The 16,950-nt window shown below is 49.0% G+C and overlaps 1 protein-coding gene and 1 long non-coding RNA gene across 2 annotated transcripts in view; one reads left to right on the top strand and one right to left on the bottom strand.

The window, feature by feature from the left end:
* PFDN1 (prefoldin subunit 1) overlaps positions 1–10,045 on the top strand; it is a 68,915-nt gene extending 58,870 nt beyond the window's left edge. Inside the window, exon 4 of the mRNA XM_035014285.1 lies at positions 9,623–10,045. Within this exon, the coding sequence (XP_034870176.1) occupies positions 9,623–9,706 (84 nt within the window). The 3' untranslated portion in view covers positions 9,707–10,045. The remainder of the gene's footprint in view (positions 1–9,622) is intronic.
* A 1,161-nt stretch (positions 10,046–11,206) lies between these two features.
* LOC118016712 overlaps positions 11,207–16,950 on the bottom strand; it is a 61,037-nt gene continuing 55,293 nt past the window's right edge. The window contains exon 3 of the long non-coding RNA XR_004680886.1: positions 11,207–11,689. This is a non-coding gene — a long non-coding RNA (uncharacterized LOC118016712). The remainder of the gene's footprint in view (positions 11,690–16,950) is intronic.

Genomic DNA, 16,950 nt, shown 5'->3' with positions numbered 1-16,950 from the left:
AGTGCCGAGCTCATGAGGGGACTGATCTCACGACCCAGGATCATGACCCGAGTCGAAACCAAAAGTTGGATGCTCAACCGACTGAGCCACCCAGGCGCCCGTCATTGTGGTTTTTATTTGCATAAAGACTAATGAGGTTGAACATCTTTCCTTGTGCTTATTGGACATTCATATATCTTTTTTGGAGAAATGTCTGTTCAAGTCCTTTGCCCATCTTTTAATTGTATTCTTCATCTTTTTGGGTTGAATTGTAAGAAAATTGAAATTCTTGATTTGCTTGGAGCAGAGAGCAGTACTGAAGTGACTTCAGATGCTTGCCTCATGTACTCCCTCCTAGTCTTGTCCTCACAGTTGAGTCAGGCGCACCTCCACTTCCAAGAATGTGAGGTGTTGCCCTTACTTCCTCTCTGAGAAGGCACACCCTTTTCCACCTACCCGCTTTATCATGCCTACAGGCCAAACTCCACAGTACACACTATTGATTGGATTCTCTAGCTCTTGTAAGACTAGAGCAAACTAAAGACACACTGAAATAGTAAAAGTTACTTTATTTGCTCATTTGGAAGACTTGTAGAGAGATTATTTGGCCAAGAGAGTCATAGAGTTATAAGAAGATTGTAACAGATTCCTCTGTGCTATAAAAAATAAGCACAGGGGCACCTGGGTGGCTCAGTGGGTTAAGCGTCTGCCTTCGGCTCAGGTCATGATCCTGGAGTCCTGGGATTGAGCCCCTTGTTCCCACACCTCCCCACCCCTCATGCTCTCTCTCTCATACACGGTCTCTGTCTCTCTCAAATAAATAAAATCTTAAAAAAAAAAAAATAAGCATAATAGTAACTGGAGCAATTTGAGGAGCAAATGGGGAGGTAAGGAATGGAGGGAGCTACTAAAAACAATTGGATCAAGAAATTGTGCTAAGAAGGGAAGGAGAGAAGGGGAGAGTACCTGCAGGGAATGTGAGGACACGAAAGGGTTTTTTAAATGATTTGCCTCAACAAGAAAGATTTTGCAGACAAAGAAAAATTGAAAATTAGGAAAAAAGAAAAAGGCTGACTGCAGCAGTGAAAATTTTGAGAGGGTGAGTGGAGATGGAACCAGTGCCCAAGTGGAAGGGCTGTGTTTTGACAGAAGCAGGGACACTATCCATTTTAACAGTAGGGAGAGAAGAGAGTATCTGTATAGTGCGGGTCAGGTAGTGGACGTGGTAGTGAGGAGAAGCAGCAGTTCTCATGAGATTGCTTGTATTTTCTCAGTGACCTGAGAATGAGAGTGGAGGAGAGAGTATAGGAGATTTGAGGAGACCAGATAAAGTATGAAATAGTTATTTTGGAGAACACACAAGTGAACTTATTAAAGAAGTTTAACAGGATACTAGGACAATGTTGAGTGCCCATTTGAGATTCATGGTCCTGAATTTAAAGGGAAACCATTCCATACATTTAAGTGATTTTCTTTAACATTTAGGTACAAGCATGAGTAGGCAGATGGTTGGGTTTAACTTGGGTTGGCATTTTGCCAGGCAAGTGCAACAGGGGGAGAGCAGAACAAAGTAGAAAAGGGATATTTGTAAGGGGTTAATATATAAATGATGGACTGTGGAAGCTTAGCTAGGTAGGATGGGTAGGAAGGGTAAGGCCATGGAAACAATGTATAATGAACAACGTGTCATTGAGGGGTGCCTCGGTGGCTCAGTCTGTTAAGCATCTGCCGTTGGCTCAGGTCATGATCCCAGTGTCCTGGGATCGAGTCCCGTGTTGGGCTCCCTGCTCAGTGGGGAGTCCGCTTCTGTCTCTCTCCCTCTGTGTGTGTTCTCTTTCTCTCTCTAGCTCTCACTCTATCTCAAATGAATAAATACAAAAATCTTAAAACAAAACTTGTCATTGAGATGAAGTTGAAGAAATACTGGAGTTGAGAATTATCAGATACGGCAACCTGGAAAAATCTGGAGTTGTGGTGGTGAACCTGAAATTTCAGAGGTGGTGCAGTTGGTGGTGTCGACATGGTGCCTAGGGTGTGACTGTGGATGGGTGGCTGAAGTGGGGTGAAATAAAGATTATGAGGGCGCCTGGGTGGCTCAGTTGGTTAAGCAACTGCCTTCGGCTCAGGTCATGATCCTGGAGTCCCAGGATTGAGTCCCGCATCGGGCTCCCTGCTCAGCAGGGAGTCTGCTTCTCCCTCTGACCCTCCCTGCTCTCATGCTCGCTCTATCTCATTCGCTCTCTCAAATAAATAAATAAAATCTTAAAAAAAAAAAGAAAGATTATGAGGGGAGGGGACATCATGTTATTGGAAGGATCGCCATTCTTGTTGGAGTCACCTTGAGCGGTGCGGCTGTGGTGGAGAGGACAGTGAGCCATCAGCGAGTGAGGGACAGTACTCAGGATATTGTAGGTGGTGGCAGCGGGAGGGGGGGCGGAGAGGCTGGTAAAGCACGATGCCACAGACTTCAAGGACCAGAGTTTGGAGGGAAAGAGAGAAAATGGTTTGGCACTGGGCTGAATGAATGAATAGAAGAAGGATGGATGGATGGAAATTTGGGCTTTTATTAGGCAACTTTCATTGAAAGTTAAAAATCTCTGAAATCTCTGCCTGCTGGAATCAGTTCTTTTAAGACTCTCTTTTTTTAAGAACAGAGGTTGACAGACTGCATAGCCTGCTGGCCAGATCCACCTTGCTGCTTGTTTTTGTGTGTTTAGAACACAGATATTCCCCATTCATTTACACCGCACCCATTAGTTTACACATTGTCTGTGGCCGCTTTTATGCTATGATGGCAGGGTTGAGTAGTTGTGACAGAGACATCTCCACACAGCCTAAGATATTGAGTGGCCCTTTATAGAAAAAAATCCAGTTTGCCAACTCTCACTTTTGAACAGTGTTCTCAAACTTAAAAAGTGTGCTTCGAATCACCCGGAGGGCTGTGAAAGCACAGATTGCTAGGCCCCATCCCTAGAATTTATGATTCAGTGGGTCCAGGTTAAGGCCTGAGATTATGCTTTTCTCACAAGTTCCCAGGAGTTGCTGATGCTGGAAAAATTCCAGGGACCACATTTTAAGAGCCATTGCTTTAGATATTTAAGGCAGTGGTCAGGTTCCTTCTCCTCTTAATCTTTTCTGAGCCACATCTCTCTACCTACTTCACTGCTTATCACTTGACATGATTTACTGACATGTCTCATCCCTTTTTAAGCCTGGTGCCCCAAAATGTAATAATGCTTTGGATGTAGCCTACTCAGCGCCATGTGCCTTGAAACAGTTGGCCCTTCTGCTGGCTCTGCACTTACCCGGGAGTTTTCTTTCTACTTTCTTCCCTGGATTGTCTGATGGGCTGGACTTTCTCTGGGACTTAAAGGAAGCTCATGTGTTAGGGAGGGCAGTAATGGTATTGATCACCCAAACCCTAGGGGGACCAAGGGGAGGAAATAGAATCCTTCTCTCCCCACCCCCTCCCCCAGTGTATTTCTGCCTTAAGGCGTTGAGTCGTGGTGAGGTTTGTCTTGGGCAGTCACAGGTGGGATTTGGGAGTCTGACCCCACAGAGTAGCAGTGTCAGAGTCTTTTTACAGGTAAGAGACCACCTGGAAGAAAAACAAGGTCAGTGTCCAGCGAAACCACATCTTTTAGCAGAGGACCTTTTGAAAGCGGTTTCTGAAAGTTGCGGAGACAGTAACTTCTTAGATTTCTCCCTAGATTGTCCTATTCCATGCCTAAATCTGCTTTCTCATTCTTTGAGCTTGTCTCCCAGACTTGTGTTAAGTTCACAAGTTCCCTTATTGCCTAGTTATATCCTTTTTTTTTTTTTTTTAGGATTTTATTTACTTATTTGACACAGTGAGAGAGGACAAGCAGGGGGAGCGGCAGAGGGAGAGAGAGAAGCAGGCTCCCTGCTGAGTTGGGAGCCCGACTCCAGGCTCGATCCCAGAACCCCAGGATCATGACCCGAGCTAAAGGCAGATGCTTAACCATCTGAGCCACCCAGGTGCCCCACCTAGTTGTATCCTTAATGGTGAAGTGGATGCACCCTGATGAGTTCCCAAGCCGACGTGTGTCTGTGGATCACTCTCTTGGCTTTCAGTTCCCGGTCAGACGTGGCCTGTCTTTCCTGCCCCTGGTGAATGCGCCTCACCCGGTCACTGGCACTTGCAGAGCTCTGTGCCGCTTCTGCTTGCTACAGTTCTGCCATCTCGGTCTCATTTCCCTTCCTCACTTCTCTGATTGTCACTCCTCGTTGCCTTTCTTACTTTCTCTTCCTCCTTTTTCTCTGTGCCTTCGTCACATTTTACCCCTGTCTGCCAAGACATGCCTTCTCAGCCTTCAGTGAATTCTTGGCCTCTTGCTAAACTTCCCTAGTGTGGGCCGCTGGCATCCTCTGGCCGTTTTAGAGTTCTGCAGACTCAGAGAGCATGAGACAGTGAGGCTCTGGGTTTTTAATTCAGGAGCTATGGGAGCAACAGTGAGAAGGTGGCCTTTGCTTCGCGTGTTTTGATTAATAGTAGAGCTTGAAGTTGGCAGTGGTCTGCAGAAGTTGGCAGCCGTGGATTCAGCGTAAGGGAGAAGTGTGTGGCCAGGATAGGTCAAAGTCAGGATCGGAAACATGGGACTCAGAGCAGAGGGTCTCTGAGCACAGATCTCACAGAACATCAGGGGCAGAAGGGAATCAAGATGCCCATTTTACTGCCCCTGTAGCCTGGATTGGAGGCATGGGACAAGCCAGAAGTTCTGCTTTTATCGACCGAATCTCCCCCCAACCCTTCCCCCAGCTCTATTTTACCTGTCTTATTTGTCTTTGAGACAAGAGTTCATTTGAAGAAAAAGCTCTGTGTCTAAAGAATAATAATGGGGGAGTGAGGATACCTGCATAGTCCAAATCCTCATTTTACAAATGGGGAAATAGAGGATGAGAGAGGAAAACTACTTTCTATACCTTAAGGAATGGCAAACAGGAGAAATATTAGAGAAAGAGAGGGAAACAAAGTCCCTAAGGAAAAAAAGTCTGTAGAGATAGCATCACGAGATGAATTACCTCAGCGGTCTATTTGAGAGATTATGTCATGTCAGGAAAGTTCTACAGACTTGAGCCTCTTTCCTTCATGGGAGGTCATAAAGGGAACACTGGCCCCTCAGCCTGACTCCCAGAGAGAACCTCAGGCTGATGAGCAATAACTGCAACAATGTCATTTCCCTGGCCATGCTGAGCCCCACAGGAAATCTCAGAATTTCACTCCAGAACAAGGCCCACAGGAATGTCGCTGCACCCAGACCTCTGTGGTTTGATTCCACTGGAGAATTTCCTAGGGGAAAGCTTCTGAGGGAGATTGTTCAGCAAGACAGAAAAATGCTGCAGTGAGGCCATCTCCTGCTGGAAGGTGTGGGTTTGAAAGGCCTCCTGGAGTTTACACAGCAGTCCTAATCCCCCTTGTAGCTCACAGCAGCCCTGGCCAAGCTCCAAACACTTTCTCAAGGATTTCCAACTCCAGGACATGGGAGATTGGGGTAGTTTGTTTTACAATTTTACAAGTTGATCTAATAAAGGGCTTGACCCTTAGGGCCTGTTCTGTTTGTAGAAGTAAGCCTGTGATTTTCCCAGGCACATCAATGAGAGTTGAGAGACTTATGTTTACCTAGGGGCAGAGGTTAAGAGGCATTGGCCCAAACTGAAAATCATCTTGAAGGAGAGGGTCATTTTCTGTCCTTGCTTTCTCTGTTGGTGTTCGTCATTCATTCATGGTGTGAGGAGAACTAAAAAGCAGTGTGTATACAAGTATATCACTAAGTCATCATTCCCATTATAAATGCACTTTTATTCAACAGGTATTGAGTTCCTCTCATGTAGCAGCCATTTTTCTAGACACTGGGATATCAGCAGACAGAACAAAGTCGTGCCCTTGTGGACTTCTCTTTCTTGTACGGGAAGATGGACTGTGCAGGCACATCAGGGTGAGAATAGGGAGCACAGAGCTGCCATAATATTCAAGGCTTTTCCCGATGAGGTGGTATTTGAGAAAGGCCTGAAGGAAGTAAGCGAGCTAGTACTGTGGATATGTGGGGAAGAGAGTTCCTAAGAGAGAGAGCCAAAGGGCAAAAGCCAGGCAGGAGCATGGCTGGTGGGTTGGAGGGGCAACGCAGAGTCAGAGGTGCAGGCCAGTGTGGCTGGAACTGAGTGGGTGAGAGGGAGTTGAGGTCAGAGTCCGCTGAGAACAAGACTAAACATGGCTTTGCAAAAAGGCTTTTGCCTTTCATTTTGAAATTGGAAGCCATTGGAGGGTTTTAAGTGTTCACAGAGGACTCTGAGCACTGTGTGGAGAAGAAACTAATGGGGACCAAAGGGCAGAAGAAAGGAGACCACTTAGGAGGCTATACATTAAGGTCACATTCTGGATACATTTTGAGGTAGTGCATAGGATTTGTTGGTTGATTGGATGTCAGATGTGAAAGAAGGAAGATTCAAAGATGACACCAAAGGTTTTGAGCATTTGCAAGAATGCAAATTTGCAAGTTGTCATTTACAGAAATGGGGAAGATGGGTCCACAGGATTTCTGATTTGACTAGTAGTTTTAGGAAGAAAGTGTGGAAATTCAAGGAAGAAAAAATTTGACTTGATCATTGGTTCCTTAATTTTCTGCATCTTTTCTGACAGTCTTGTTTGTATTTGGATCACTTCTACCACGGTTTTCTTGGGAGAAATACAGGTCCCAGTGTACTAACTTACAGGGATCCTTAGCCAGCCCTCTATGATTCAGTGTGGTCAGAAGCTGTGGGTACAGAAGAACTTTGGGGTAGATTCTGTCTCTGGGACATCCCTCATTTCATGGTTTCCTAGGGCTGCTTAACAAATTATTACAAAGGTGCTTGGTTTAAAACAACAGAAAATTATTCTCTCACAAGTTTTAAAACTAGAAGTCCAAAATCAAGGTGTCATGGGGCTATGCTCCCTCTGAAGCCTCTGGGGAAAAAATCCTTCAGTTTCTTCTTCCTAGCTTCTGGTGGTTGCTGACCAGAGGTCTTCGTTTGCTTATACATGTGTCCTTCCCTTTCTGCCTCCCATCAGGGGATGGCATTCTGTTTCTGTGTCCCTTTCATCTTCATGTGGCCTTATAAAGACACTAATCATTAGATTAAGGGTCCACCCTAACTCAGCATGACCTCATTTTAACTTGACCCTATTTCCAAATAAGGCCACATTCACAGGTAATGGGGGGTTAGGACTTCAATGTATCTTTTTGTGAGACAATGCAACGCACATCACATACTCTGGTTTGGGTTTGATTATGAAGGTCTTTTTGGCTTAGGTACGTTTGAGGATAATACAGGAACTATTGAAAAAGTTAGAAAACAGGTCCCTCGGTGCTAGGGATGACCTATCTATTAGGATGAAATGAAAATTTTAATGTGCAATAAATTTACGTAAGCTAATTAAAGATTTAAAGGTAGGTTTATTTTGCATTATTTTTTCAAACTTGAAGACCTTAAGTTATGCAGTGGTAAAAATCATGAAAAAAATCATAAAACTGAAACTGGAAGAAGAGACATAGAATGACGAATTTTAAAATAAGAATTATAACCTGAATTTGATTGTCCAGAGGCCTGTGCAGTAGGTAGAAAAGCTCCAGCTGATGTTCCAAGTTACGGTTTTGCCAGTTGGGGCAGCAAGTTGGCAGAGATGGAAGGCAAAGGACCCGGGTCCCTGAGCACCAGCACATGCCGCGGGAGCCCAGCCCCGCTTGCCCCACTGGCCTTTTCCTCACATTCCCCCGGGGCTGGGAAGGTGCCCAGATGGTTCATGGCACTTGGTCTTTAGCTGCTGCTCCCCTGCTGTGCAACACCCAGTACATGGACATTCTTGAGTGGTGTGTCAGGAGTTACTAGTATTTCCCTCTTTAAGTCACCACATGTCAAGTCTAGGGGTTGTTTATCAAAGGAAGTTTAAGTTCCCATTCTGATAGCACAATGATAGGACTGTATCAGGTTTAGCAGCCTAATAAATTCCTTAGCAACAGTATACATTCATAGCCACTGTGAGTTTTTATGGAGCTCCTGTTGTTTACAGGTTGGACAGCAGCTGTGTGCAAGTTGGACAGATGGGAGATGAGTAAAGAGATAGGGCTCTTTCTAGCCTTCAGGAAATTCAAAGTTAGGAGAAGACCCAACAGGAATCAAGTTCACACAAAAACTGATAAAGCTGCCACAACATTGGAGCCATAGGAAAGCATCTCTAAATGTATCATTTAATAAATACCTGGGGGCACCTGGGTGGCTCAGTGGGTTAAAGCGTCTGCCTTCGGCTCAGGTCATGATCTCAGGCTCCCTCTCCCCCTCCCGCATGCTCGTTCTCTCTCTCTCGGTCTCTCACTTTCTCTGTGTGTCAAACAAACAAAATTTTGAAAAAAAAAATCTGGACAGAGAGTGGGAGAAGTTAGCCACAGGGATCTGTAGAAGAACACCAGAGACTTTAATAGTGAAGGCCTCAAGCAACAGCGCGCCTTCGTTTCGATTTTCCTGCCTCAGTGGTTTGGTTGGGCATCAGTTCCCAAGGAAAGCCTGTCAGGCCAGACTGCTCACCTGTTCAGTGGCCCAATATTGCCTGGTTTTCCCAGGTCATCTGGGCACTTCCGTGGTCCCAGTGAATCCACAGCTCCTAGGGTGAAAGGTGTAGGGGTGAGTGAGAAGGGCACTGGGTCCCCCTGAGCTGCCTAGCTCCGGGCTTGCGTTACTGCCTGGCTCCAGTGTGGCCCAGTCACATGGACCCTTAGAAAGGGGACTATTTGTGGAGTATTCCTCAAAAAGGGAGCCTCATTTCATGTCTCTTAAGTGGGAATGCAGCCACAACTATGTCCTCAGGGCAGGGACCAGTGGGGAAGCCATCATACTTTTTAGGTGACCGCAGGGCAAGTAATGTACAGACATCATTTCCTTTGACTAATCTTTTGTAATCCTGGCCCAGATGTGGCTCCTGTAAGTGGTTAAAGTTCTTTGTCTAAGTTGAGATTTTTAATTTAGGACCCAGATGGGGTAGGAGGTAAACTTCCAAAAGGTCTCTTTTACTCAGTGTGTCACTGTCCTGGATTCCTGGCAGGCAGCGGTTTCATGAGAAAAGCAGATTTCATTCAGCCTGATGCATCTGCTCGGTGAGACATGGGGTACAACTTCTTAGCACTCATGCAGCCTGTCTGCTCACTGGACAGAGCAGAACCCTCTGGTACCCTGTCCGTTCCGCAGCAGTGGCAGCTCCAGGCGCCTGGCCCAGGCCATGGAAAACCTTGAGAGACAGTCTGTTATGGGGCCAGAGCTTTGTCCTGGTATTTCCTGGCCTTTGTCTGTCTGGTATAACTTCATGTACTGAGACGCCTGTTTTGAGTCCACTTCCTCCTGGGGGAAGAGCACAGCTGCCTTCCACAGAGCACTTCTGCTTCCTGCAACCGAATAACCACTTCCTCCCCGCTCAGGCCTGTGGGTAGGAGGAGGGGAGCACTCTGGTCAGGTGTGTGTGTACCTGGCCCCCATTAGACAGTATGCTACTGGAAGTCACTGGTCACATAGGAGAAGCCATTACCATTGGCCATAAAAACTGCATCTGCCAACCTGGCCCACACCTCCTAACTCTGGTTTCTTTCTCATACTGCAGCAGAAAAAATCCTACCTGGAGCGGAGTGTGAAGGAAGCTGAGGACAACATCCGGGAGATGCTGATGGCACGAAGGGCACAGTAGGAAATCTCTAGCAGAAGCTTCCTGCCCCCTCCCATTCCTGGCAAGGGCAGAGGGGCCCATGTGGGGAAAGCATCCTCTCTTCTGCCCTGATGGACTTTTTTTTTTTGGATGATCTGGTAACCCTGTGTTTTCTCCTTCACCCTGATACCCTTTCAGATCCCAACTCTGCATTTTTTGTCCTGGCTCTGTCTGCCGCCCCTGCCCAGAACACTCTTCTCCCCTGGGGGTGAGTCACCAACTCCCAAGAGAGGGAAGCTGGGAGCCAGGACATGGGGGGGCTTTGCCCAAGCCTATCACTAGTTATGCTGCTTAGACCAATAAAAGGCATCTGTTCCCCCAGCCACTCTACTAAGTCTGCCTTTCTCAAGCCAAAGGATGAGAACCAAGGGCCAGAGAAGCAGAAGCTTTCAACCTCAGCTCCCTCCCTGTTCTGTCTCCTTCCAGGGCTTTGACTCTGTTCCTTCTTTATTGAAGCCTTTCCTGCCCTTTTTTCCCCCTTTCTGTTCCTTTGAGTAAATCCCTCACCTTCTGAGCCTCCCTGCAGATAAGGAAGGAAGGAAACCAGGGCATAGCTGAATTCAAGTAACTGTGGTGGCAGTGTGCCCAAAGATTCCTTCCTCTTCCTCACAAATGTTCCTGAAGAAAATGCAGTAATAAACCAGCAGTACCTCCATGGCTGTCTAAGCCTTTGGCCAGTGTCATAGAGGTGGACACTCCTAGAGGCTCAGGGGCAGTGGTGTGCTGGAGCTGGCTTGTACTGGCTCGTGAGAGCCAATTTTTAAAACAAGTGTTAGCACTATTTCAAGCCAGTTGTGAAACACAGCCATTATTAAAAATTTAGGTAAATATACGCAAATATAAATATTCAGAACTTACCCCCTTCCTAATTACTAAATCTGGCCATTATCTATGTTTTTGATGTGAACAGTCTATTGTATCTAGATGATGGAAATGCTACATAATGGTGCACTCCTGCGCTTTTCTTCCCAACTCTGCGTTCAGGACATCATGTTGGTAGCTTGAAATCAGCTATTGTGGGACCATTTACTCCACAGAATCAGGTGATGGATAAAATAAGGATTTGTTTTAAAGAGCACTGGTAGTTAAATATTTATGAGCACATCACTGCTGCAGAGTGAAAGTGGGCAGAGAGCTGTCAACTGCTGCCGAGCCAGCGAGCTGAAGGAAAAGGACTCTGTTATGGCGGCTCAGCGCCACCCAGCGGCCAAAGCTGAGAGCTTGTTGGATGACAGCTCTTCTCTGTCCTGTGTGTGTGGAGGGAGGCTGGGGGCGCGGAGGGCGGGCAGCAGAAAAGAAGGCGTGGGCTCTGAGTAAAAGCACCTACAGCAGCTTGGTGAGCCTGTCTCCGGGTGGGACGAGGGAGAAAATGCTAGCCTGGTGAGGGCCCCAGGGAGCCTGCCTTCCTGAATGAAAACGTAAATAGACTCCCTCGTCACGGGACAGTGGCTACTAGCATTTTGTCTGGAATAATTCATTCAGTTGAGGTTTAGACAAATTTATTGAAACATACAGGGTGTTAGCAGAGAAATCATTCAGTGGTATTACATCATGTCGCTACCTTGAATGTATAATTTTAAAATTATAAATATATAACTAAGCCTTTGGCCAAAAAAATAAAAGTCATTTAGCACATTTGTGAAAGGCCAATAAGAAATGGATTTTAAACATTAAAAAGATAAAGTCACTGAATTAAACAGCAGCGCAACCCCTGCTAATCTAGAATCCCACTGTGTCGAAGGTAGAAGTGTCTGTGCAGAGCTAGTCATTTTCCTTGATTTCAGCAATCAGAAGAGATGGGGCAGGCCCACCTGCTGAAGGTGGTGGCAGAGCTGGCAGGACAGGGAGGCTGGGCTGGTCAGGTGAGCATGTCCCAGAGACAGCAGCAACAGAGCGCAGTCCAGCAGGCTGTGAGGCAGGTGGATGGGCCCAGGTCATCCCTTCTTTGGTCTTCCACCACATACACTGGAGGGAGAAGAGGGAGGGTGAGAATGAACTGGCACAAAGCCCAGGCCCCACAGAGCCAGGGCCTCCCAAACCAGGGGTGGACTGTGGCAGCCGAGAGCCACTGGGCAGACTGGGGGCAGCCTTTCATTTACACTGTGGCAGATGTTTGGAGGAAGGGTGGCTTAGCTCCCCAACTACTTTCTCTCCTCCTCCTAAGGACTTTTACCCCTGCCGGGACAAGATGGCCTCACACGAAGGCAGGGACATTTCTTGTCTGGCCAGAGTTGGTTAGCCCTGCTTGCTTTAGAAACCAGGCAGCAGTGTGTCCCGTACCTTACTGGTATTTCCTCAGATACCGTTATGCCATCTCCCAAAAGAAGGCATAAAGTTCCTAAAAAGGAACTGCAGGCCCTAAGAGAATAACCAGGAGTCCTGGTTCTTCAAACCTGGGCAATGCCCACTGTCACGTGTGCCCCAGCCTCTTACCTTTCACACACACTGGTGGGGGGCAGGGATGAAGACCTGGTCAAGGGAGAGGGATGGCTGGAACCTAGCACCGTGGCTTTTTCGCAGAATGGAGGTGGAACTCTAATAAGCCCTGTCAGGGCTAAGTGCTCTATTAAGAAATTTGAGTGCTACACAAGTCCACAGGTCAAAAAGGACCCCAACTTCCCTTCGCTAGTCAGCTGACTTGGCGGCCGACATCAGCCTTCCTTCCGGTAAGCACATACTTAAAATGGCTGATGGTCAACCTTGGTCTCAGAGGGTCTGTGGCCCCTTTTAAGAAAATCTGAAGACAACCACCACCACTAAACTCATAAGTAGTAAGGATTTTAAACTTTTTCCAAGTTAATGAATACATGAATCTATAAGTTAAATTGGTCCTTTGGCAGTCTTTCAGTTCTATTTTTGTGTATCTATTTTTATACCTCCTCTCTCGGCAACTCCTCTCTCTGAAGCCTGGTATAGTAGCTAGAATACTCTGGGTTAGTAGTGAGCTTTTCCAAGTCCCACTGTGTCAGCCACCCTCCACAGACCTCCCTTCTCTTGTGGCACAGCTTTCAACTCAGCCTGCTTTCCTTTGGCCCCACTCAGCAACACAAGCAAAACTGTTCTGAGGTCTGGGAGACAAGACCCAGCCCCAGGGAAGCCTAGTGAAAGAGGAGAAGACATTTATTCTGAGGCCTGATAAGGTACGTTACCTGATTTAGTCCTAATAGCAGTACCTGAACATAGACACTACCATCATTCCCATTTCACAGGTAAGCAATGCAACGCTTCGAGAGGTTAAGTCTCTCGTCCAAGCATACATAACCAGCCAGAGGCAGGCCCAGGGTCTGAACCCAGGCCCCTGGCAAGCCAGACTTGCCCAGGCCCATCTGGGGTAGAAAAGGGATCAGGAAGAACGCAGGACTGAATGTGCTCTAGGACCATCCTCTCTCTCACCAGCTAGAGCTCACCCCATCCACTAAAGGCATGCACAGTCCAAACCCCTGGGGCCACCTCGGCAGGAGAGCCCTTTTCACCTGCTCTCTGCCCAGGTGACCTACCCAAGTCCCAGCCTCCCTTCATCCTGCAGTGCGCAGCTTCAGACAAGGAAATGAACAGAACAGAATGCACACCCCCCAGAATAATCCCTTACTGTATTCTACTTGCCAGAGCACCAGCTCTTCCGCCCTTGAGACAGAAGGGCCCTCTCCCCTGCCAGCTCTGTAGCAACCACCTGCCTCACCTAGGCCTGAGACCCTGTCTGGTTGCTATGTGAGAGGTCCTGCAGCCTCTCTTAAGCTACCATTTGTTGAGATCACAAATGTGCCGGGACCTGCCTGTGCCAACAGCCTTCTATACATAATACCACTCAGTCTTCACAACCCCCATCCTCACTGCTTCTCCTCCCCTCCCATTGTACCACCACGGGACCGTGGGCAACTTCATTAGGGAAACTTCCTCTAACACCCTTCTCCTTCAGTGTAGTCAAGTTTGTCCTTGCTAAGGCTTATTTCACATGACAGGCGCTGAAACCTGGGGCAATGGGGACTTGGAGCTCATTGCTCCCAGATAGTGCTTACAGGGGGAACTGGGGGGGGGGGGGTTAGAAATAATCCATCTGGCTACAGGACAGGAGACATCAAACCAAAGGGCTGCGTCAACCTCATTTTGCAGGGGGGCGGGGGGGGCGGTGTAAGTTCTCAGCATACCTTAGAAACCCTGTCACTTATTTCCTGGAGTGCCGAATCTTCTGAAGCCCTTATGACTTTTTCCTTTCCATTAGGTGACAACAGAACCTCTATCCCCAAACTACTGAAAAAGTAGGGGCTGGAAGAGGGTGTGGGGAGGGTAGGTCTGGAGGTAGGAGTAATGTGTAAGTTTTCCTTGCTTTTTTGTCACGCAAAGCAGGGGTGACTGGCCCAGGAGAAAGCTCTTGAGGAAGGCCTCACAGTTCCTCACAGCACCCACTGGGGGGCTCTCGAATGGCATACAACTTCGTCTTCCAAGATGCCCTGCCTACGGGTAGGATCTGAGGTCCTGCACCTCCAGAGGGTGCCTGCTGCACTGGGCAACACGGCCTAGTCTTCCCCAGCATACACCCCACCAGGGGCCCTCACGGCTCCCCCCTACTCCCCCACCCACTGGGTCAGACTGGGTCAGTCTGTCCGCCAGCTCCTATACTCTCCTGGCTGGCCGGTTGGAATGCAGCCCACTCTGCCTGCGGCCCAGGGTACTCGAAACCCGAGGACTCGTGTGCCCTGATGCAGTCCCGGCAGAACTGCTTTCCCAGCAGGAGCCCCGCTGTGGCAGAGAGGACGCCAGCACTCGTGTTCATACCCAGGCCTTCCTGGCAAGTGGCCTCCGCCGGCACGCAGGGCATAGAAAGGGAACAAGCACCATGGTTATGGACGATGTTAAACATTAGGGAAAACTAGGTGGACAGAAACTACTCTCTGCAACTCTTCTGTGAGTCTAAAAATTATTTCGAAATACCAGACTTTAAAAAGGGGTGGGAGAAGGCGTTGTCCTTCCGGGTATGTCAGCAGTCTGCCCAGGTGGGGAGGCAGGTTCTGATACCTACAGGCACTGCTCAGATGGAGCTCCCCCTTAGAGATCAAATGCCCCGCTGTGGCCAGCCTGGGCTCCAGCTCCCGATGGACACAGGCAGGGCCTTAGGGACTGGCTTATATCCACCTCAGCCAAAAGGCCCGCCCTCCCTATTCGGGTCTGGTGTCTCAGTGCCAAGACCACCAAACTCAAACCTCTGCCCTACCCCGTGCAAGAAGGGACTCTGTTCCCAGAAAACTACAGCTGAGTGGGGGATCAGCTCCAACGGTCCCCTCACTAGCGGGTGTCGCTTGTCCCAGACAGCCCTTTGACAGCGCCCCTCAGTGAGGGGCAGGTACTCAGAGCTTTGCCACAGGAATGCAAGTGCACAAGTGTGTGTGTGGTGGTAGAGAGGGCAGCTGGGGGTGTGTGCAGGGAGGGGGGTGTATGTGCACCCAGCTGTGACCCAAAGACCTAGACTAGGTCAGAAAGGCTTAGGTTAGTCTTGGGTGCTGGGCAGCTTTGGAAGGAGCCGAGCAGCTCCTGGGAGAGGTTCCCACCAACCTTTCTTGCCTCTGTGCTGGAAGCAGAGACAACAGACGTTAGATAACTGGAGGCATGTGGCCCCCTGTGCCCAACTCCCTGCCCACCAAGCCCTGAGGTCTTCTGCATAGGCCCCAGCCCACCGCAGCCCCGACCGCCAGACCCCCCAGCCAGCAGTCCCAAGTTCTGGCGCTGCCGTGTTGTACAAGCTAACAGTGCCGTTTACGGGCGCCACTCAGAAACCTGCTTCTGGGCAGCAGTGCGCACGTGGGGCGCCAGGCAACAGCAGGGCCAGGGCCGAGATGACCTGAAGACATGTGAGCAGAGGCCGTCCCAGCTGGAGGCTCCAACACCTCAGTCAGCCCTACCCTGAAATCTGAAACCTTGACTTGAACAGCTCAGACATTTTAAATGATTCATCAAGTGCTTTGAAGTGGCGATAGAGCATTATTAGGCCCTTCCTGTTTGTGGGTACACCTGTACACAGTCCCAACCCAGGAGAGCTAATAAGGAGAAGCAAACAGAGAGACCGGGCCTCCCGGAGAGTTCTGGTGTTTGGGACTTCTATGCTGCAGTTACTAGAAGGCTGCCCCTTGGCCTCTCACGGCCCACACCACTGACGGGCACCCAGGACTGCTCCACAACCGCTAAGACCACCATGGCCAGAAGAGCTCCCAGGAAGTACCCTCAGCAGAGGTGATGGCTTTGCCAGAGGCAGGAGCCTTATAGTCTGTGCTCAGCTGCTCTCGCCCAGTCTTGAGAATCTAAGACCAACAGAAGAAAGCCAGACTTGCAGGAGGTATCAGAGGACGCCAAAACAGCCCTCCTACTGCTCAGACCAAGAGGTAGGGAGGGGCAGATCTTTAAGCATTTTAGCACTAAGCAAGATCTCAAGATAGCCATAGGGATGGATCCTGTTCCTTCCATGCAAGTGGCAGAGAGGAGAGCACACAACTTGCTGAGGACTCACTTCAGCTTTGCTTGGATGCGCGTGTGCAGTGGGATCACTTACTACTCAGGACAAGGAGCTACACTGATGAGAAAAGATGTTCTAAAGGCGGTACCACTGTGCCACCTGCCCTCAGAGCCCACGAGTTCCAGGTATGTATGCTGAGGGGGAGAGTGATGGGCAAAGGGTGGCCAGAAATGGTGGAGGTGAACAGGGCGCGTAGCTCCACTGGAGCGTGGAGGTTAAAAGCAGGACAGGGTGGGAAGCCTCCTCCTTCCTAGTCTTCCCCACGCAGGTGGGATTTGGGCTGGCAGCACTGGCACAGCCCAGCCTGGGCTCTCCGACAGCAGCTGCCTTTGCTGGGCTAAGCTCCACGCCTTCCCCAGGCCTCCTGGCCCACTTTGCCCACTCTGCTCCTCATGCTTCCTGTTCCCGCAGCTTCACCTCTGGCCACACTGTCTGTGAAACTGAGTCAGACGAGGCCGTGTCTCCCAAGCCCCTGTCCCTCCCTCTTGCTTCAGTGTTCCAAGATACCCACTCCAGGGTGCAACAGTGTGGGAGCTAGCCAGCCAGTTCACCCCCCAACGCATGCAGCTGACTGCCATCCAAGTGATCATGAAGCCCACCATCATTCTTTAGGCATCGGGTGCCAGGTGTTTATGTGGTTTGGTCTGGAAAAGGTGAGAACGTGCTGACCTGCATGTGGGCGGGTGTTCTGAGATCTCCACCAGTGTAGTTGCCACCATCCTAT

The sequence above is a fragment of the Mirounga leonina genome, unplaced genomic scaffold (genome assembly GCF_011800145.1).
Source record: "Mirounga leonina isolate KUSES-001 unplaced genomic scaffold, KU_Mleo_1.0 Mir_168, whole genome shotgun sequence".
Taxonomy (NCBI): domain Eukaryota; kingdom Metazoa; phylum Chordata; class Mammalia; order Carnivora; family Phocidae; genus Mirounga; species Mirounga leonina.
Note: the sequence above shows the minus strand (reverse complement) of the source record. Positions and strands in the feature narration are given on the sequence as shown.